This window comes from Chroicocephalus ridibundus, chromosome 10, assembly GCF_963924245.1.
Source record: "Chroicocephalus ridibundus chromosome 10, bChrRid1.1, whole genome shotgun sequence".
In the NCBI taxonomy this organism is placed as follows: Eukaryota; Metazoa; Chordata; class Aves; order Charadriiformes; family Laridae; genus Chroicocephalus; species Chroicocephalus ridibundus.
In genome coordinates this window covers 7,348,130-7,370,612 of record NC_086293.1, presented here as the reverse complement: position 1 = coordinate 7,370,612, position 22,483 = coordinate 7,348,130, and the positions used below count along the sequence as shown (strand labels likewise).

The window sequence follows — 22,483 nt, the reverse complement described above, 5'->3', positions numbered from 1 at the left end:
GCGCTGGGTCAGTGCCTGTACATACATGTAAGTAATTGTACAAAGAAGACACAAACCACCCAAAACCAAGCACTTCTGCCCTCGTCTGACCCTCACACAGCTGCGATGTATTCAGCCAGGGATTCTGCAAAGCTGCCTTTAACCCGTGGGCACAGTGGGGCTGTTTGCACAAAAGGTTAGTGCTGGGAGAGCTCTGCACCTGAATTTACCTGGAAACCGAGCGGGACGACTCTTTTCACCTCCTATTTCATAATAGTCTTCATCCAACAGGGATTTTCAGCAGTTCCTTTGAAGTTTTTGTCGGTCGAGGGTTGGTTTGTAGCCCTGGAAAAATAAATTCTCTTAAAAGTCCAATTTTATACACAAATAATTATGGATAGTGTTATACTAACGTAATTCCTAAAATACATGCTCACTCATGTGGTGTTTAGGTAGTCTCCTAATGCAACACAGCTCACATGATTATTTAAAAGATACTTCTCCAGCTGAGTAGTTGTGATGTCTGCCTCTTCCACAAAGCATTTTAAACACACTGTGGGGAAATAACTGGGGTTTTTAGGCAGTGGGGTGAACAGACCCTAGGCAGAACCCATTTCAAAAGTTCATCTCCTCAGCTGGGGGAAATCAAGGTGAGAAACTGGGGTCAGGGAGCAAACCGTCACGAGCCCTTCCTATGCCACACATCCAGGGCTTGCTTGTTTTATTGGAAAGCTTTCAGTGTGCTTCATTTGTTCATACATTCCCAGCGCAAGAAAATAAAATGTTTGAAGTCTTGAAAATATCAACAGGACAGGAAAAATAGCATCCCCCGGGGCTACAGTTCAGAGGATCTCTTACGCATATGCAGCTGCTGCATCAGCCCCCAGTTACTGTATGTATTTATATGAACACATGTATACAGGTATGCATGTTAACATCCAACCAGCCAGCGCTGTGGAGAGGTGCAGTCTGGAAAGACTCCCTCTCACCATGATTTCCCTGCCTGTCTGCCTTTTGCTGGCAGCTCCAGGATAGCAGACAGCCCTTTCTCAACTAAAACCTGCAGTCTGTCCACATAAAAACACTTTTTCATACTGCGTTTGACAGCATTTCCCCCCTTATAACTCCATGGTAGCTGATACTATTAATTGCCCTAAATTAACATAAAGATCCTGTGGAAATACTTGCATCTGCATTTGCTTCATTGCTATTTTACAGATAAAGCATCCAGGTGGAGAGCATGCTTCCAGTGGCCTCGGATTTGCAAGGAGGTGCTAATGCAGGGCTCAATAGTTTCGAGAGACATTTAGAACTTCACCATAAAGATTCTATTGAGCACAGCCTGGTATTACAAGGCTTGGGCTTTAAGTAACTTTTTTTAAAAACAAACTTCACTTCTTCCAGGCAGACTGTTAATACTGCTTGCAAATACTGTATTGTTTATAGCAGGACATGAAAATATGTATATTTTAACAGAGAAGAACTAGAACTGCTCTACATTTGATTAACTTCTACAACTCATGTAATCTTTAATCCCTTAAAGTGCACAGGTTTATACACTTAGTGGCCTAAGATCCCCAAGAGCCAAAGCTTTAGCTTTAATTAAGTGTATCTATCTGTCATTGGTTTTCTAATACCCACATGTAAAATCGCACATTAAAAAGCTGCTTTAACTGCTCAGATTTAGGCTGTGCGGTCAGTTCTGCCCCACTCCTGGGAGCATGGAGCCAGCCAGCACCCAGGGAAGCTGTGAAATCCCTCACGCATCCCTGTGTGTCTTGCTTAAGCAGCTACAGGGAAATCTCATGCTCAGCCCTAACCCCAGACTCGAGCACCCTTCCCCGTTCCTGTACAACCCACCAGCGAGAGCCACCCCCACTGTTGTCCAGTGCCCGTTGCTGCTGGTACACTGGGCACCAATCCTGCAGCACCCAGTGCTTCTTACTCTGAGGAATGAATGTGCTGTGAAATGACTTTGGATCGCCTTGCAGGAAGGATGTAAGTCCACTATCGCAACATAAACACTTTTGAGCGCAAAATGATCTAAAAAAAAAAATCAAATCCTGGGGCTTTGTTCAGACACTTCTTTGTCACTATTTCTCAGTATGAAAATGAGGGAAAAGGAAGAAAACACGTTTTCCATGATTGGACTTACTACCAAGAATGAAGAAAAAAATGAAAAAAAATTCTTTGGGGAGCTTTGTATTTCTTCTTCTCACCTACAAATATCTCCTGTCCTGCTGCAGCAACTAGTAACTTTTCCAGCACAGCAGAAAGGCTGGGGACAGGGGAGGATTCCTACAATTCCTACAGGAGAGCTCAGACCTTGCTGTCACAAACGGGGAGTGACTTTGTCCCAGGGATATGCTTTTACCTCCGATGCGTATTTTTTAGATGAGGTCCGTCTTAAAAGACTGAAAAACAATCCCTGGTCCTGACCACTTACTGTCACACTGGGAAGCATCACAAATAATTAAACCTGAGAACATCCTGGCAATAAAAGCTGTTAGCAAAATCCCAAGTTTCTGGTAGGTAACTAACTTTGTTTCCCTGCTGCATCTGCGCCCCAAGTCTGTGGGACACAGAGGCTTCTGTGCTTTGCTAAATCAGCACCAACATACCCAAAGCTGGGTCTGAAACACAGCAGCCCCCCTCTCCTGCTACCCAGTCTAGGAAATCTGCGATATTCAGTCGCTTGTGTCGTATGAAAGAAAGTGATAATATTTTGCTCCACTTGTCCCTCTCCATCGTTCTTCTAATTACATCCTGCCAACTTCTCATCACAGATTAATTAAGGAGGGTTTGTTAAACCTAATGCGGGGACAGCTCCAGCGTTACCAGGGTGGGAACTCCCCCCCGTGTTTTGTTTTGTTTTTATTTTCAAGGCCCTGGAAGGGGCCTTTCTCAGAGGAAACGGCTGTGCTGCGTTACCTGTGAGGAGCCTGGGCCTCATGGGTAAATAGTGTCCAGCAGAGAAAGGAGGCACTATCTTGGCTGCAAATAATAATCTTTGAAAAAGAATAAAATGGGGCAGGGACACACACCAGCAATACCTTTAATTTTTTAAGGAAACCTCCCCCTTAAACCCAAAGGATTTGCTGCTGCCTTATGCACATCCCACTCCGCAGCCTCTCTGGGAGATTCATGGATGTTGCCCTGTTTTATCCATCAAGTGTTTGGGACACAAAAGGCAAAGATTATATTCTTCACAGTGCATAGAGACCATTGATACCACTCTAATCTCTTAATCAGGCCTAGCCTGTGCAAAATTAAAGTAATTCTTTAAATAAAGATAGCACTTACCTTACCATCCCCAGACATGCTGTCAGGGACTCGGGGTGGAGAGGACTCAGGGATGAGAGGATCACTCATATTTGAGCACAAAGATCCAGCTGAGGGGGAAATACTCCAATTTATAACCTTGTGGGAAAACAAGTTTGATGTTTAATGCAGCAAATCAAGATGTAAACAGAGCTGCAAAAAACCAGCTTCCACTCAGAGTGGGTTTGCTGTTGTACAGAGACACTCAGCGGGTCATTCAGCAGGAGGACATGTCAGGAGGGACATGGCGCCTGTGCTGCTGGTCCGTCACCCCACTTCTCACTTGATCCAATGGCACATGAGGAAAAAGTCACTGGGGAATGGGCTGAAAGCCCTCCCTCGGCACTGGGGCACACTGACAGCCCGACATCTTGCCTCCTGGCAGAGCCGCTTGTGGGCAAAACATGGCGCTTGCTGCCCTGAGGCACCCTGAGCTGTGAGGGGAGAGCCATGAGGGGAAGACCGTGAGGGGGCAGCCGTGGGGGGATGGTGAGCCATGAAGGAGAGAGGCGAGGGGAAGGCCACGAGGGGAAGGCCATGAGGGGGGAGCCATGAAGGAGAGAGAAGAGAGGCAGGCCACGAGGGGAAGGCCATGAGAGGAGAGCCATGAAGGAGAGAGAAGAGGGGCAGGCCACGAGGAGAAGGCCATGAGAGGAGAGCCATGAAGGAGAGAGAAGAGGGGCAGGCCACGAGGGGAAGGCCATGAGGGGGGCCTGCCGCCCTGTGCACACCCCAGCCCTGAGGGGCCTCGCCAGGGCACCGCTGCCATCCACACGGATTTGGGTGAAGTCTCCAGGTTTCTGTGACGCCCCTTCGATCAGCTCCTCCTCAGCTCCCTCTTGGCAAAGGCGCAGTGTGAAGAAATTGCATTGACAGCAAAACTCTGTCCTCTGGATGTTTATTCTTTGCATTTGACAGATTAGATCACAGCTTGTAACGCCAAAGTGTCCACAAAATTAATCTAAGTCTACATTGAAGTTAGCCACCACAGTGTGCCAAGCTGTGTCGAGCATTTTTTTATTAAACCATTACAGCAAACACCATTCAACACATAATAAAAGAAAGCACATAATAAAAATTAACACGGAAGTTGTACCCTTTGACATGAGTCTATTCCCTACTTAATGACTTAGAGTAGAAATTAGCTACTTAGGTCTACAGTGACATTAGTGTAAGAGGCAGAAATTTCGGAAAACGTTACAACAATCATCTGGGCAAGACACATCCAGCTCCGCCGTCAGCCAAAGACGCTCTTGGCTGGCTCTTTGGGTTTCTCAAAGACTGTTTCGCCCCCCGTCCGATCCCGGCTGAATATGGAGGGTGCTGCAGAACCCATTTGTTCTTGGAAAAGAAAATCAGGAGAGGCAATCAGTGAAGTAGCACACCAAATTTGCCGAGTAAAACTAGTGCTGCTGAAATACATATATACACATTTGATAAATATTTCATCTGTCCATCAACTTAGAATCATTGGGTTGGAAGGGACCTTTAAAGGACATCTAGTCCAACCCCCCTGCAATGAGCAGGGACATCTTCCACTAGGATCAGGCTGCTCAAAGCCCCATCCAACCTGACCTTGAGTTTTTCCAGGTCAGCTTCCCAAACCTTAAAGCACTCCCATCCCAAGCACGGGACAGCTGACAGCACCTGTAGGTGGTTGCTACCATTGACTGGTCCCAAATCCCTGCAGGTGCTTCAGAAACTTGGAAACTACTGAGGTCCAGGCCATTGTGCTGAAAAGGTGTTAAAATTCATCATCTTTCCTAATACTCTCCCACTGGTGGTGGAAAAGCAACACAAAGACAGCACACCAGGGCTGTTCGGAGCAAGCAGCCACTCTTCTCTCACCTTTTATTCCCCCCCCGCCCCCCCCAAGTTTCTGCTTCATCTCAAACACATCACATTCATCCAATTAAGAGGCCAGAAATCCTGTAGTCTATGACCAAGCCTCCAATCTTCAACTTGGTCAGTTGTTGACATTGGTTCCAGGGCTTGGTTTGAACCCTGGTTGAGAAGGCAAAGTCAGGGCTCTCCCTCCCACTTTGTCCAGACAAGGAGAATGATGGCTCCAAGCAGAGCCCTGTTACCACCTCTTGGCCACCAAGATGATGGGTGCAAAGTCCCTGCACTGCCAGGCCAGGGTCTGTGTGCACAGCTGTCTACTGTTTCAGAGGCACACTCTTTCACCTGAAAAGAGCAATTACATCCATGGTTTTCTTTGGAAGACTGCTTAATCATTTCCATCAAGGAGACTCACCACACTGCTTCATCACTTGGTAGGTTTTGGATTTAATTTCCTGGTTTTTGGACAGGTTTCCTCTGGCTCCTTTGAGGTCTTCTTCCTTCACTGGAGGACGCTTCTTTTTCACAGGGGCTGGCTAAGAAACGGACATATTGCCCACACATCAGTATTTTGTGTTTAGAAGCGTAGGGAACAAAACTACCTTAACGCCAAGGCTACAGCATACAGAGTTGCTAATACATATCACACCTATTTCAATTCTGAGACTGTACACTCAGATGCTCCAGATCTTTGCACAACCATGATTTCACTGCCCTTCCCAAAATCTCTTGCCACTATTGCTGTTCTGAAATTGTCTTCTGATTGTAAAGCCTTTGGAAGATACAGTGGTTTGCTTAATTATTTTTTTTTAATTATTTTTAAATTTTCTCTGTCCAGCCCTGCCTGGTCATTCTGCAAGTACAAAATGGTAATTCAAGAATGTATCCAATATTTGGGAAGGGAAAAATCCTTCATTACTAAGTGGCGCTTATCAGTCTACTCACTGCTTTGGGAAATGGGTCAGAGACTCTGAAGTCTGGCTTAATGTAGTTGGATTAACTTAAAAGTTGACCCATAGGTGTCGATCCTAAATTTAGGGAACAAAATTATCTGAGCACACAACAGGGTTGTCTACAAGCATGCACTGAGCACATCTGAAACACTGGACTCAGAACGCAAAGAAGGAGAAGGAAATCCAATATGGAAACAGATGCATCATGAGGTGGTGCACTGCAACGTCCAAGTACTAATCTGTTTACAGTTTATCTTGTTAGAAGAACATCAGGACAACATTAGTTCATATCAGCCTATCCCTACCTTTAAATTAGCACTTCAAAGTCAGACACAACGTCAATCAGCAGCAGTCGGCACCATTAACATTCCCTCTTCAGTTTACTATTTCAAGGAGAGATTGCCAAGGTCCCACCAAGGCAGACCTTCTGTCAGGGTGCAGGGGCACAGGAGATGCGATTAAAAAGAATGAAAGACCCACTCTAACAGATCTGCACACCAAAACATCAACGAGAAACTTCTCTGACCATCACTACATACGCAGGGCTTCTGATATTTGGGTTCTGGCAGTGGTGGAGCCCACTTAAACACTTCTAGCTGCCACCTGTAAAGCTAAAAACAGTTGCAGAGGGAAACAAATCTCCCAAAGGCCTGCGAATGGCTGGAGCAGCAAGTCCCAGGGAGCTTGCAGAGACAGCCCATGCACGCCCAGCTCTCAGCAGGGGCAGGCTGGCTGCACTGGAGCCTTCGGCATGTTTTCCACCAGCTGTAAATTCCCGGGAACGCTCAGAATAGCTTGCTGTCAATCCCTTTTGCATGTGTTGTGGGAAACAAAACATTCACAGGACCTCTGGGGAAAACACTCTACGAGTGGCCAAAGCAAGCAAGAGGAAAGGGTGGTAGCAAACCCTTCGAAATACACAGCAGCTTTTGGTTGGTTAGCTGGTTAACCAAACATCCCTATAGCCAGGGTTTCGCTTGTCCGTCTGCAATGAGAATCGGCATGTGATGGGAATGGTCCCCCCTGCCCATGGCAGCCAGCACAGACCCGTGTTGGGACCAACACAGAAAAGGGAAAAAAACCTGTGTTTAAAGGGAAAAACCCATTGTTTTGTTAACAGCAATACAAAATCTGCTCACGTCCTTCACCAATTATTGGCAAGAGGCAATAACTGCGAGGCTTCTTTCCACCAGGACAAGGGGCTTCCTGGGGACAGGGTAAGAAAAGGAGGCACTAGAGATGCACCAAGACACAGCCAGGCTGAGCAGAACTGTTGGATTTCACCCAGTTATTTTAAAATAAAACCTCTCGTGCTTTGGTTACAGGTGGATTTTCCAGCAGGACAGCTGCTGTGGATTAGCTGGCCCCAGCTAAGAAGCTACACGGAAAGGTTACTGGGAGCCACAGAGGTGAGCCCTGGCCCCGCCAGCACCAGCAGCTGCCAGCGTCGCAGCCGCACGACTGCTAATTGCTCCCAACGCAAGTGCATTTATAAGCAGGGTTTGCCAGGAGCCATTCCCAGCTGGCCCAGCAGTGCAGCCTGCGCTTTATCTCCTCCTGTCACAAGTCAGAAAGTGTTGCTTTACAAGATGTACGACTGGTTTTTTTAAGTCTCTTTCTTCGGAGTAAAGAAGATAAGCTGAACTGAGTTACTCTGTGTGGTCGAAGGACTGTGCCCTCCCTGTGTCCTTACTCTCCATCCCACCCACCACGTAAAGCACACTGAGGAGAACTCTGCCAGGCACGCACAGCTTGTGTTGAGAACATAACACTTCTGTGAAAACCTCAACATTCCTGAGCTAATTTTAATATCGCTTTGAAACAGTGATTATCAGGGAACACAGTAAAGACAAACCATTAATTACAAAATGAACGTCAAAGCATGTAACACAAAATTTCAATCTCAAATATTATATCCTAAGATATAATTTTCAGTCACGCGCTCTGTTTTCCTGCACGTTACTACATTAAGCTATACGTAGCAGCGCACTTCAGTATAGCCATGTCCTTTTCAAAACAACTGCCAAAATTTGAAATCGTTGTCTGAGAAAGCGTGTTGGAAAAGCAGAAATCGCTCCTTCTGTGAAACATCCCAAACCAGAGGAGTGGTTTTCCCCCTTCCTACAGAAGTAAAAATATTTATGATAAAACAGAACATTTTAAAACTAAATTAATTAACCACACAGAGGGCAACTGCTTTCCTCTCTTCATCAAATAATCCCTCCTAACAACTTATGAAAATATATAAACAGAGCATTTAAATACTTCAACATAATCAAACAAGTCAGAGCAGAAAAGCCGAATGCACTGGTTAACGAGAGTAACTTGCTAACAAGCTATTCCAAGCAAACTGTCTAAACCAGTAACACATTTGTCGGGCGCCCTGCTCTAACGAGAGCAGCCTCCCCATACCTGTGACATAACTGCGGTGCTCACTCGGCCGTAATCCCTTCCCAGGTCGTTTCCCGGCTTTGATTAAATCCAGCCGATGAGCTCTGCGAACGCCTGTTTTTTTCCTCTACTTATATAGAGCATCTAACATGAAGTCATGAGCTGGGTCATTTTCCCAAACCAGAACCCCGGATGATTCAGGTTGAGAGAGGCTGTTGTTGCTGAAAGGTTTATTCTTAGCGATGACTAGGGTTTGCAGTATTTACCGCGCCCTGTGCCTGGGGACGGATGGATTTGGGGACAGACGAGAGCAGACAGCTGTGGCAGCGGGATCGCGGGGAAGCCCGATCCACTACAAAATGATTTCCCGGGGAGTCCGCTGGGGCTCTATTTATAACTTTCAAAGGCAAAACTTTGTTATGGACACAAAATTGACTCTGAATCCTCTTGTAGGGGGAGGGGGAAGAAGAAAAATATTTTATGTTTCTTTCCCAGTGTAACAAAATATGCATTCTCTAAAGATTATATAAACCTAACATCCAAAGCATAACATTGTGCCCTAAATCACTTTTGCACAGGGATCTTTAACAGAGGAGTATTTTGTGCATTTTGGAGAGTTAATAAAATAGGATATGATTTTACCCTTTCAGTTCTATTGCTGAGTTTGCTCTGACACTGGTTCTTACACAACAGAGAGTAAAATCACTTTCTGCTTACAGCAGTATTAGTAAGTTTAATCACTTCACCTGTCATCCGTATAGGAATAGCTTAGACATGAATAAATTCAGCGCTCCCCACTGTACGTGTTGACAGTAGTAAAACTTTTTCCAGAACTTTTAACAATTTTTTAATTAAGTAGGAAAAACCCACAATAAACTCTAAGCATGAATTGTACTTTTTGTTACTGGGAGAGTGTTGGGTGGGAGGTTGTTTCCCTTTTATAATTTTTTTTTTTTTTTGCATCATGCAGAAAAAAAAATAATCAGCTTCTGTGATCATACTCAACAACTACAAAAAACCAAGACTCCAGGCAGGTGTGTTAATACGAGAAAGTCAGACGTGACAGACCTCCAAACGTCTTTTACTAGAAATACTGACCCTTGTAGTGGTAGAAATCTGCCCTGGCCTTTTCTCGAGCTCCGCCTGTGTTTTGTTTAGGCTACAGAGAGAAACACAGGAGGTAAAATAAAAGAGGTATTTTTCACTATGAAAACACGACACCAATAGCATAGCACTAGCGCCATACGATCAGGATTTGTGGGTTGTGAACAGGCTCCGGGTGCCCATTTTGCCTTTAAGCTGAACTCTTTCCAGGCTTGAGAAGATGCTTTCATTTACATGACTATCAGGGGAATTATTTGTAGGTTAAGAAGCAGTTTGGATGTTATGTACTTAGCCATTCCTTACGTTGAATTTCTATTTTAAACGCACAGCTTTGTAAACTGGAGGGAACGTTTCTGAAGAACAGCAGGGGTTTTTTCTGTTGTACAAAGTAACACCTCTCCTTCTCTACTAAGAAGTTTCTATACGGTCCCGTAAGTGTCACTATTCTGATGCTATCTATTAAAACAGGGAAATAAAATTCTGCACGTTTAAAGCAAACATTTAGAATCCTGAACTATTTTTTCCCTTCAGCTTTCAAAATTGCTTCATTTAATTTGTACTACATGTTCCTCACTCAAAAGCAACAGTTATGCTTTCATGGCATTTTAGTTTATACAAACAAAATCAAAACACCTTGTTGTGTTTTGGCCTGCATGCCATTCGGGGGTAGGAGGTGAGGCACCTGCAGAGCTAGACAATACATCCTGAAGTTTCTAAGACATCCCCCATAACCTGGACAATTCTGTTCTCTTTGATTACACATTTCTTAAACCAATTCTGAACAAGCAGCACAACCATTTCCTCTTACAGATTGTGGGCTAATTTTTCCTTACAAAAAACCAATCTAAATCTACAGTTACTTACATTTCAGAGTAGAAATCCTGTTTGCCTGGTTGAGGTCCTGAGATCTGTTAAATGGCACATGAACACAAGATAGGCTCATTTATTTAATAACGGCTATTAAAAATGCAAGTTAACCCTCTTATATTCCACTGCAACATGGAAGGGTTGCAGCTAAAGTGTGGCGATGACCATGGAGTAGTGAACGCGCACACGTCTGGCCACTGTGATCTCCAGGAGACACAGATCTTACAGAAGATTTGACTTCTCCTCCAGCAAACTGCTAACATCCCTCACTGGACTGACAGGCTTCATATGTTGAAGATTATTCCCTGAATTCCCTTTAAGGATGCAGCGGGTACAGGGCTGCTTGTGTGTAGTAGATGGTAAGTAATGGGCAAACATTATGGAGGAGTTAGAGGTAGTAGTGGATTGATACTGTGCAGGTCCAGCCCAGCAGAACACACTAAACTGCTCCTACCAAGATAGAAGGGGTGACAGCAACAGCAGCTCAGTAAGAACAGGATTTCTACTGTATTCTGGCGTAAAGGTATCAACCTTTCACTATGTGTGGCCTGAAAAAAAAAACAAAACGAAAAAAATCGATCACCTGCACATGGTCATGTTACAGCTTCACAGTGAGCCAGCTCCTGTCCTCCACGGTCCCGCCTCACTCCTCCAGCACTCCGGAAAACTGATGGTAGATACCTTGCCATACCTCCAGGGAACCTGGAGAAGACGACAGCATCTTTCTGCCCAGCAAAGCAGAAAAAACCCAAGCTAGGTTACACTCACTTTGTTGGGTATAAGGGAAGGCCAAGTGCTTGCTGCAGGCACTTGGGTAATCAAGGAAGCTGCTTCCCTGGAGTTTAAGATCCAAGTCTGCACTACACAGATAGCACGCAGGAGTGATGTCTTCGTCAGACGGAAAACAACCAGCACTGCTTGCCCTGTCCCCTTTGCATGGTTTTGGAAGGTAGCAGAGACTAAAGTAAGCAGGGAAGACACTGGTCATCTCCAGCATGTGGCCCCTCTGGAGACAGGGGAGAGATGCTACTTGGTTCTACAACTAGACATCCCCCCGTGGCCCTTTTCTTTCTCTGAGGAGGTACTGCCCAAGTTCTGTGATACAAGGCACTGCACCAGCAAACTTCTCAACAGGATCCTCAGCCATCTTCCCTCAGCTTGCATTTCTGCTACCTGCTGCAAGCAAATCAGAAGAGGAAAAGAAGATAAAAAAGGTTAATAAGTTATTGAATTAGGCCATGCCTCTGCCAAGTAGCAGGACACTGGAGGGAAATTCAAAAGTTTCTACGTTTACAAGTTCTTGTTGCCAACGACCAAAAGGTCTGGCTTTGCTTGAAAAGCCGAAAGCAGGCTGTGATAATCAGCTGCGTGGTTAAAGCATTTTAACACTCCAGAAGGCCTCAGGTCAATGTTCTGCCATCTCAGGAGTTCTCAGATTGCACACCGAAGGTTTTATTTTCAATATGAAAATACAGATGGTTATTATCCACATGCGCACACGCAGAGGGCAAAAACCCTCCCTCAGGGAACACATCCGAGAAGAGCTTGCAAGCATTCTGACAGTCGTAAACAAAATCTGCTAATTAACAGTGTTCCCTCCAACTGAAATGGGACTTGCTACTAAGGTAAATGAATATACTGAAATTCATATATTATGAAATATACATGAAATTAATATATATTGCACAGGAGAGTGCAAAAAATTAGAGCTGCAGTTCCGTAGCAAAACCCGCTTCCCACAACGGCACATTACAAACATTGAAACACGCATAGTTTTAAACAGAACAAGTATAAAACACGTGTACAAATCTGTAATAAGTCAAACTTTATTGTAAACCATTATACAATGTAATTACATCAGATACCCTTAAAAGTTTAAGGTAACACCACTGATTAAACAATATGGTCCAAACAGAGGGCAGCAGAATACAGCTGTTGGTTTTGCTCACATAGGCTATACTCTGAATTTACTTACAAACAAACCCAACATTCAGTTTGAGACGGATACCCACGCAAGACAAAAACACCTACAAAAGAGTCCCTTTTTTAAAGATACTGCAGTTTTACTTTGTAAAACCATAGTAGTCATTTTCAGTAATTGAACTGGAAACTTTACCTAAAAAAGTTTGCACGCCTATGCTGTAGATCTACTCTGACTTGATGTGGCTGAATTTACTCGCTTTCATTACTGGTTTCTCCTGTAAAAAGCACAGCAAAGTTGCAAACATGGGTTAGTCAAGCACAGTGGCAGAAATTCCTTGTGATGCTCAGCCCTCAGCAGAGCGCGTGAACCCACATCTCCCTCCCCAGGCGCAGCTGGAACCGGGGCAGACGCCTGCCAGAGGGCGTCACTTTGCATTGCTTTAATTTGCAACTCAATTTCTGAGTTTTCCCTGAAGAAAAGCTATAGTACATTTTAGTTAGCAACATTAACATACAGCATTTACCTACTTAAAGTAAGACAAGGGGACCTGAACATATTAAAGCCGGAACTTGAAAACCATGTAATTAGACAACACCGGTGTTTTAACTTTATGCAGATGCATCACAGGTCGCATACTAGAAACAGTTAATACATTTAGGTTGACCATTTGTGGTAAACTTCATCTCCACCAATACTTCTGTGTCTCTTCTCTAAGTTACAATCCCTTTCTCTTACTTTGGCTTATACTACATAGCTTGTTTTCATTAAACAGAATCACTTTTTTTTTTTAAATTCTGAGTGCCAATTTGAGGACAATGCAAATGTTGTCACAATGTAATATTATTACTGGATCAACTCTTTACAAAAGATTTATTTCGGACTGTACTGCCAATACATTTCAACGACCAGTAAGACATAGTGAAGCACTAGGCACATACTTCCTTCTCACACATACAAGCTCTTCAGCCAAGAGCACCTGTCCTACTTGTACCTTCTGCAAGGAGAAAACTGCCAATTTTACATTTTCCATCTCTTTCACATGATAACAAAAAATGAACAGAAAAAAACCCCATTTTTGTTATTTGGCTAAGGTAGCGAATAAAATTTTTATCTTAGTAGAGAAAGTTAGAGATGTTTTTTTGTCCCCCTGTGAAGATATGCTCCTCCTGTTACTACTGTGGTATTTAAAATACTCCTGTCTCTTTGGCTCATAGTGCTTTACTACATCATCTCACTAGGCATATCAAAATCTCAAACCAAGTGACATTTAAGCACTTAAGACATGAAAAATTAGGCATTCATATAGCTTTGCTATAACCATCTTCAAGAAACTGCTCCGTAGTGCTTTACACTGTTTTGTACTTGGTCAGTAAGTTTGAGGTCTGCTCAAAACAAATATTTTTACATGATTAAGGCCATAGTTTTATACCGACACTTCACAGATTAAACATGAGACTAGAACTAGAAATAATTTTGATAATTTAAGTAACTGGAGAAGAAAAGGGAAAAGGAAGATAAAATGAAAGCTTGTACAGTTAAATTTGTGTGCGCTGCTCAGTTATCTCTGACGGTTGACGAGGATAGCCATGGCTGTGCAGTGGTATGTAGCACATGTTGAATAGCTTTATTTCACTATCTGAAATAGAACAAATCCTGTGCTAAAAAAATAAATGCTGACATCTATGACAAGAGCCAGTGCTAGCTCTTAAATCCCTTTGGAAAAGTGAGCTGTATGAGACTATTCTGTTGATGAAAATGAATTCCTTGAAGTACTGTGCTTTTGGAGATATGCGCCTGCCCAGCGGTAAATAGTCAAGAGAAGTCACACAATCAATGAAAAAACCAAAAAAAACCTAGAACAGAGACAACGCTGATTAGGGACATTTCCCCATCCCCTCACCTCCCCCATTTCAGAATAACTCAAGCTTCCGTTGTCATTCATTTCTAGATTTAGTCTAAAAGAGCAACCTGCTCTAGTGGGAGGTGTCCCTGCCCAGGACAGGGAGGGTGGAACTAGATGATTTTTAAGGTCCCTTCCAACCCGAACCATTCTATGATTCTAAGAAACACTAGTACTTAAACTTATTGCAGTTATTACATTTCAGTGCACAGTAACGGAGGTCAGTGGCTCAACTAAACTCACAAACATTAGGTTTGGTAGAATGTCCCCTCTAGCCGGCTGGACATGCTGAGGTGTACCTGAAGTCTCAGAACGTTGTGTTCACCTCAGCAGCCAAGCAGTGAAAAGGAATGCTGGAATAGTGAAAATAAGTACGGGAGCGCACAGTTCAGTATTTACTAAGGCCCAAGAACCCCATTTAAGTGGTCTGGATAACAAATCACATTAAGACCTAGTAAATCTATAAAAAATGTAAAAAAATCTTAAAAAGTTCTGAGCAGTTTTCCAATGAAACTGTTTGGTTTAAGGCTTGGAACATTTTCGATGTTCAGATACTACAACAGATTTGCAATTAAGGTCTGTTGTCACCTCTGACACATTGCCTTGTCCTGCACAAGGTTTAACTAAGGAAAGCTGTCAGAAACAATCATTTATGAAAATACGCAAAGCAAAAGGATGTCACTGAAAACATGTCTGCTAGGTTTCAGATCAGCATGTGTTATCAGAAGACATACACTGAAAATCACAGAAATTCTGTAGTAACAACTGTATTATACCTCTCGGGTTTTTTTTTTAATCACTACTAAAGGATAATCAGACTTTATGGAAATTAATCAGGAGATTTTTTTTTTTTTTTTTTAAATGCATTAAATAGAAGATTGCTTTTCCAACAAAACCAAGGGACAGAATTATTTGCAATACTGTAGCACAACTGTTTCAATCAGATCACGGTCCAGCACCGCCGGCCCTATATAAGGAAAAGTAGAAGAAATGTTCCATCTCTTTTGGGTCATTTGAGAGGTATGCACAAGAGACTTGCACAAACGGAAATAATTAGAGTCACCCATCGTTATTCATTTCACGAATAACCTATCACAACAGAGTTTTGTTATACACTAAAGTGCACGTTTGTCAAATATGCAAACACCACCTCCTAATAAAAAAGGTAATTTCAAATTATGTGGTCAAAAGCACACTTAGGACTGCATTTTTAGTGATATTTGGTGACTTCAGCAGTGACAGAGAGCTTTTCCCTTTGCAATCCCTTTGTCTTAAACCAGGACATGAGGATAAATAAGATTTTTCACTACAAATCTTTTGACCTGTTCTGCACAAAAAAGGGAACTGCACCCTTTTCTCTGACAAAGAGAATCTTTAAATACAACTGTATGAAAATATAACTTAAATATAAAATAGTCAAATAGATTTGAGGAGCCTTGGAAAAAAAAAAAATCTTTGTTCCACCTATTAGCTTCATAGGTACCTGGTAGCAAGTAAACATTTGTACTTAAAAAAATAACGTTAAGTTACAGCTTGTAACCATAAACTATTCTGCTCTAGGAATTATGCTGCAAAAGCCAGTTTTAGTAATAAAACACACTCCTTTAACTTAGTTGATTCTGATGCGTTTTGCAGAACATCTTAAACTGTATCATCAGTAACCGTAAGTGAAAGATTACTGTATCTCTTTTCTACGATCTTCTCTGAAATGTCAGATACAAATCCCCCCAGCGCCTGGTCCTTAACAACGCTGTGTTTTTCACACACGATGAAAAGACATTCTTGCATAATTGGTCAGTGTGTCTGTAGTGCAACTGAACTGGAAGTCTTCCAACCATTCGCATTCTGTTGGTAGACCTTGCCTTTAAGTCAGTTTGTATGAAAAGGGAGATGCAATTGCAACATTAAAACCCACTGACTGAAGTTTCTGCATGAAACCTGCACATACACAGGTCAAGGAATGTGTCATACAGGCAGACCAAAACGATGCTTCTTTTTCTTAATGGGCTTTAAGTTGGTCAGTCTACGCAGGTCCTCTTCAGCGTCCGATTCCTCCATCTCATCATCTGCTGAAATAAGGATCTAAAAACAAATTACAGCTTCTGAGTAACATGGATCAAAGTCACACTCTTTCTTTATTCTGCTTTTAACCTTTTACTTCTTTTTTTATGCTTGCAAAGCACCTTATTACTTGCTCAAGAAAGAGCTTACAGAACACAATTTGGACTTACTGCCAGGACTATGAAACAACGTCACGCATCCTATCTGGAACCTCCAGTAAATTGCAAAGAAGGATGCATGTGTATTAACCTCTACTACAACCACCGACTCCAAACCCAAAGAAGTGATTCCAGCACCTCCAGATCAGTGGGGGCAGCTTGCTGTTAAAATGAGAGAATATATAAGCTCTCTATCCACACTGGTAATATGGCAGTCATTTCATTAAAGAAAACCCCATACAAATAGTACTGTCTATAACACAGAAAAGTTACATTAACCAACTAAAGCTAAAACAACTCACCTTCAGAGATACCACTCATCTTCCACCTGAACTGAAAACTGCCCACTTAGTATAATTTAGAATAAAATTATGCTAAGGCAAGGATGTACATACTTCTCCAAAATCAGGCCAGTTGCCTCCACCAGCTTCCTCTCACAATGAGAATTGCCTATTAGTTTTGTATTCTGTGTGGGGTTTTTTTTAGAAGCATTTGTAACAGTTCACCTGTGACATTTAAATACATTATGTCTTCCTGCCCATCTGGAAGGAAATTCACTACCATGAGTGGTGCGACAATGCCATTTTCCTAACTGTTTTTCAACTGCAAATGCTACTAACTACTGTTCAAAGACAATCAAAGTTAAGTTGACAGTGTTACAATGAAATTAACGTCATGAAGGATGAACTGGATTGATATTGTATCAGTTGCAATAATTAACTCTACATACTTCTGACTCTGACTCCTCATGAGATGCTGCTCTCCTGTATCGGACTTTACTTCCATTTCTTGAATCTTGTCCTGCTTCCTTTTCTTCAAGTTTAGCTTTTGTCTTCCCTTTCTTCATAAGAAAATTATCTACTACCCAGAACATTAATGCCTGTTAAAGAGAAGAGGGAAGTGACAGTTCAGTATTCTTCAGAGTGGCATGTGTTCATTTGGTCAGTATTTGGATAGAATTAGGAAAACTTGACAATAATTCTGGATTGGCCAAACAGGTATAGGCATATAGTCACATGGCTTATTGCACATTGCATTAATGATCGAGAACATAGCTACTTTAGTCCTTTGTAGAAGAATCACAGAATGGTGGGGGTTGGAAGGCACTTCTGGAGCTCATCTAGTCCAACCCCTCTGCCAGAGTAGGGTCACCCAGAGCAGGCTGCACCGGAACGCGTCCAGGCAGGTTTTGAATGTCTCCAGAGACGGAGACTCCACCACCTCTCTGGCTCTAGTCCCTAAATCCCAGACTGCTGGAAGAGCATACTTTGGGAAGGATGATTGCACACTTGCCCTTTTCCTCTACTCCATCATAGGTCAGCCACTATTAGCTATGGTCAGACACGGGATACTTCACAGTACAGCTATCCTTAGACCAACTGTTTCCTAAAGCAAATTTCATTGTAATTTTATAATCTCTATGTCAGCATTTTGTTCAATGTACTGAAGTCATCAGGCCAAAGAGGTCTATGAGGCATTTCTGCACCTCTCTGGAGCCTGGTTACTTAGTTCAAATGGATTTCAGCTTTGTAAAATCTACATATCCAGACATTTTATCCATTCTTTAACACCCTTCTCCTTTAAAAATTAATTAAGCATCAAGGCACACTGTGCTTTAAGGACTAACATTAATTAATCAACACATGGCAGAAAGATATCCAAGTAAACATCTCACAGAAGCGTGCAAGTTGTACTAACATTAACAAAGAAGGGAACTATCAGCATGACGATAGCCAGCTCCAACTGGGGGTTCTCTATAGGATTCAATAAAGCTACCTGTGAAAAGAAAAAGATTACATTCAGATCATGGCAGCATGTGCACATAACTGGATTAGTAAGTGCAGTTGTTCACATACTAGCTAATGCTACAGAATAATTCGTATGAACAAAAAAAGGACAGCTTTGTAGAAAAGCCAAGTACTCATGACAGCTTATAAATCACCCCAGATAAGTAGGTGGGGCTGGCAAGAAACTTATCTCTGCCATTTTTGTTTACAGAAGTCTGAGGAGCTACGTTAGAATAATCTTGAACATTTTAGAGCTATGTGCTCCCCAGGAACTTCTTTTAAGTTGCATCTTTAGGAAATTTAAACAGACCAGTGTTTCATGAAACACACAGTAAGGAGAAGACAGAGTTATAACACCATGCACCATCACTTTGAATATTACGTTGCACAGATTCTGTCAAAATAAGTATTTATCTGGTCATCAGCGACGGCTTCGCTAATCCATTGCAAATTACTAAAATTCTACAGTTTAGATCTATCAACAAGACCAGGCAAAGAAAATTCTTTAAAATACTACAAGAAGGAATACAAAATAGCTTTAAGTAAGGGTTAACGACTTAACAAAAGGAAGAACCACTTTTTAGCTTCAAGAGCAGTCAGACAAGGAGATAAGAACAGCCACTACCCCAGTTAAATGGCACTGACTGTAGACAGTTACGATGCTTGAGCCAAACCAAGTAACACTATTAGAAGTCTGTTGCTTCACAGCTTCCACCGGAAATTCATTTGTCTGTAAAACACTGTAAAAATACAAACCTCTTTCCACTGAGGTATAAGAAGCACTATAATGATGATGGTTTTCTCAAATGTCATAATCATTATGTAGAGAGCACACTGTCCCACCCAAGCACCACACTGCACTGGATCCCCTGCAAGAAAGATTCAATACAGACATAGGGTTGATTTTACTTCACAGTAAACATTTTAGAAAAGCAGTATGAAGAGGCAGGGCACCTATATCCTCCCTAAGTGCTTTCTCCAGTTTCATTAGCGCTGCTCCTTCCCCACCTTTCAAAAGCATCAGTTAGAATATAACAGGACTTTATCCGATTCAGCAGTCCCTGGTTATATGCTTACTGTTCTACATAATCTGATGAAAGACAGATATAGTTGCATGACATTTGTTTCTCATCAAATTGTTATTTTTCATCCTTTATCATGAAGCATTTAGTTTGATAAAAGGGAAAACTTAATGGAAACATAGCCAGGGAAAAACATCTTTCCCTTCAGTCTAAGCAGAAATGTGATGATTTCTGCCATTCTCCCTAGGCTACCTTAAACATATTTATCCTCTCTACAAAGTTAGTTACCATTACTATCCAATCATCATTGAAGCAACAGGTGCAAGAGCTGCTATGAAAAATTTAACTGAACAAAAAATTCAGATCACATTTCAGTTTCAATCTGAAAGGGTTTGAAATTCTGCTGCACCCCATTGTGGCAGGGCGAAAACTTGAGTGCTTTAAGTTATCTGACAGGACAGAATGAAGACCACAAATATTTGAACACAAAATCTTACGTAGAGTACTACAGTCTATGAAAGCAAGGAAAAAAAAAAAAAAGAAAAAAGGGGAAAGAGGACTGGTATGCTTAAGAAGCTTTGTAGGTGAGGTTAAAGCAAAAGGAAGCTTTGGAGGACGGCGTTAGCTCTTTAGTCTTCACAATTGTCTTCTGCAACTTCTTCAAAGGCAGCTTAAAACTTTTAGCCTGGAGATGAATAATGGGCCATGGAAATTCAGATGCCTTTACGTATTTGTAATGCATAATGGATAGTTGCTACTTCCTTTTCTGGAACATTTCTGAAAGGCTTTCAGTATTAATACTTGGTAATAGCCTTGAGACTTACTGTTTGCTACTTAAATGCCACGAAGAGAAACTGATAAATCAGGCTGGAGCCCAAACCAAAGAGAACTTCCTAGACTAGTTTTTACAGTAAGAGCTTGTGATCAACACTCAACAGTCCAAGAGGAAAATGGTTAAAATGCTCAAGTTTTACAATTATATGCTACAGTTTATGGCTTCTGTTGCAAAAAAAAAAAAAAAAGTTAAAAAATTTGAAAGGGGAAACACCAGCAATTTGAAGTTGAGCAACCACGATTCTTCTGAAGATACAAGGCCTGAATTAAATTAGAAATTAATTGCTAAAATTTAATTCTCAATACTCCACACTTTTGTTAGCATTCTCTACCTTTCTTCATTAACTAGCAAATATGAAAAAAAATAAAGAAAACCTCTCAAGAAAGACTTACCATTGCAACTTTACCAGTTTATTCTGAGATCTTTTCAAATCTGTATTTAATTCCTAAAAGCAAAGACAGCTATAGCAATTTTGCATCTATTCCAATTCTGCCATGTGAGATTTTGTATATCCAAAATTTGTGAAACTCTGTATTAAGAACATTGTGTGCTATTCACCAATGAACATTTTGTTCCGTGATGGTTTTGGTGGGGAGGGGTGCTGGTTTTTTAGCGCATGACTGAAATTAGAAGTTGTGTATTTTAAATTCTACGTGAGGATTTTTGCGTACCCTACTGCATCTACAAAATTATTTCTCAGCTGTAATTACATGCAGGGAGAACAGGGATGTGATGCTGTCTGCTTTGAATTTACCAAGTCTTTTGACAGTCTCCCAATAGCATCCTTGTAGAAAAGCTGAGGAGAGATAGACATAGACTGGATGGGTGAACATACAATTCTGACAAAAAAGAAAAAAGCTTTCACAATGCGAGTGGTTAAGCACTGGAGCAGGTTTATTCAAAGAGGTTCTTAAATCTCAAACTACCGATAAATTAAAAACTGGACTGGATCACCCTCCCTGAACAACCCACGTTAGCTTTGAAGTTAACCCTGCTTTGAGCAAGAGGGTGGATTATATGACCTCTGGAGATCCTTTCCAACCATTTTTTTTCCTTGAATTTTATAACCTATGCATTTCAAGGGGAAAAGGTAGAAGTTAATAACATCCCCACATCCAGTGGGCGTTCCCAAGAATATTTGGGACATTTGTAAGTTCAAAGAATCAGTACACAAACTCAAATTAGAACTTTACAGTTAATGTTGAAGCCATAAAGCTCTAATTTCATTTCTAATGCCTGACAGTCTCTCTTGAATTCTGATTTTATACCTGTCATGTATAAATTACATGTCTAGAATAAACTAGCAATTCAGTAGAAATCTTGTTACGGCATGAAAAGCACATTAAGACTGAAATTGAAAAATTTTGAATCCTCAATGACAACTGTACCAGCATTTTTTGAAAATGCTGGCAATGAAAAACTAGTCTATACTACTGTATACTACTGTCATCAACCACTTTGTAGAAGCACGTTTATAGACAGCTCCTGAACAAAATACCTGTGATTCCTCTATCCTGTAACTCCCCCTCTGTTCTTCGCATCCTGAGAAATTTTACGAAAATGCCAACTCACATAACTACTCCAAAATACATTTTAAAAACTGTTAAAGTAAGTGCTATCTACCATATACGCCTGTAAGTTGCTCTGCAAGTTGCAAACAAAGAGCTAGAGGGAAAAGATGCATCAAACACAATTTCTAAGCTTTGCCATCTGAGAAGCAAAGACAAGCAAAGAGAGCGCAGCACGATGTAGGTGCCAAGAGAGTTCATTGTCACCAAGAGGGATTTAGTCACCTGTTTTCTACTCACAGCAGCTAGAGTAGCCTAAGACAAGAAGGGAAGGAGAACGCGGGAACATTCTTTTTGGTACAGATCATGACTGCTTTCTCCTCTTTACATACTCAAATATACTAACTGATTCTGCACTTCTATTAAAATCCAACTGCTGATGTAATGAATCTGCAAATACAAACCTGGAAATGTGAAGACAAATTTAATAAACTTAAAAATTCTGACATAAAAAAGCCCTTGAGGGAGTGTCATGTTTGTTCGTAAATCAGCGTGCAGTGCTGTTATGCTGTACGAAGAGCAATCATTTACGAATGCTGATATTTTGGTATCCATTCTTTCCTTGAGGCATTTATGCTCAAAAACTATCCTCCATATAAAGAAGAGGCTTTTAAAACCAGCAGGACACTGCTATTTTTGTGACAGCTTCAAGTAATGAATCACCAGGGATCAAGTAATAGAGCTAAGAAGGGAAATGAGCTCACAGTGAGAATTAACTTGAGACAAACGATTATTTGGGCTCTACAAACACAAACAACATCACTCAATCAC

The 22,483-nt window shown here is 41.7% G+C and overlaps 1 protein-coding gene across 2 annotated transcripts in view; it reads right to left on the bottom strand.

The window, feature by feature from the left end:
* Window positions 1-4,182: 4,182 nt before the first annotated feature.
* The window catches only part of LOC134521473 (musculoskeletal embryonic nuclear protein 1), a 44,395-nt gene continuing 26,094 nt past the window's right edge, over window positions 4,183-22,483 (bottom strand). Inside the window, exons 5-11 of one of the 2 annotated variants that reach the window (XM_063347983.1) lie at window positions 19,044-19,156; window positions 18,199-18,276; window positions 17,231-17,380; window positions 16,253-16,363; window positions 10,224-10,239; window positions 5,558-5,674; window positions 4,183-4,641 (exon numbers count right to left, since the gene is read on the bottom strand). In XM_063347983.1, coding sequence (XP_063204053.1) covers window positions 4,538-4,641; window positions 5,558-5,674; window positions 10,224-10,239; window positions 16,253-16,363; window positions 17,231-17,380; window positions 18,199-18,276; window positions 19,044-19,156 — 689 coding nt within the window. In that variant the 3' untranslated portion in view covers window positions 4,183-4,537. Of the gene's footprint in view, window positions 4,642-5,557; window positions 5,679-8,507; window positions 8,675-10,223; window positions 10,240-16,252; window positions 16,364-17,230; window positions 17,381-18,198; window positions 18,277-19,043; window positions 19,157-22,483 lie in introns of those variants that run through there. The other variant, XM_063347982.1, reaches the window with a different exon arrangement.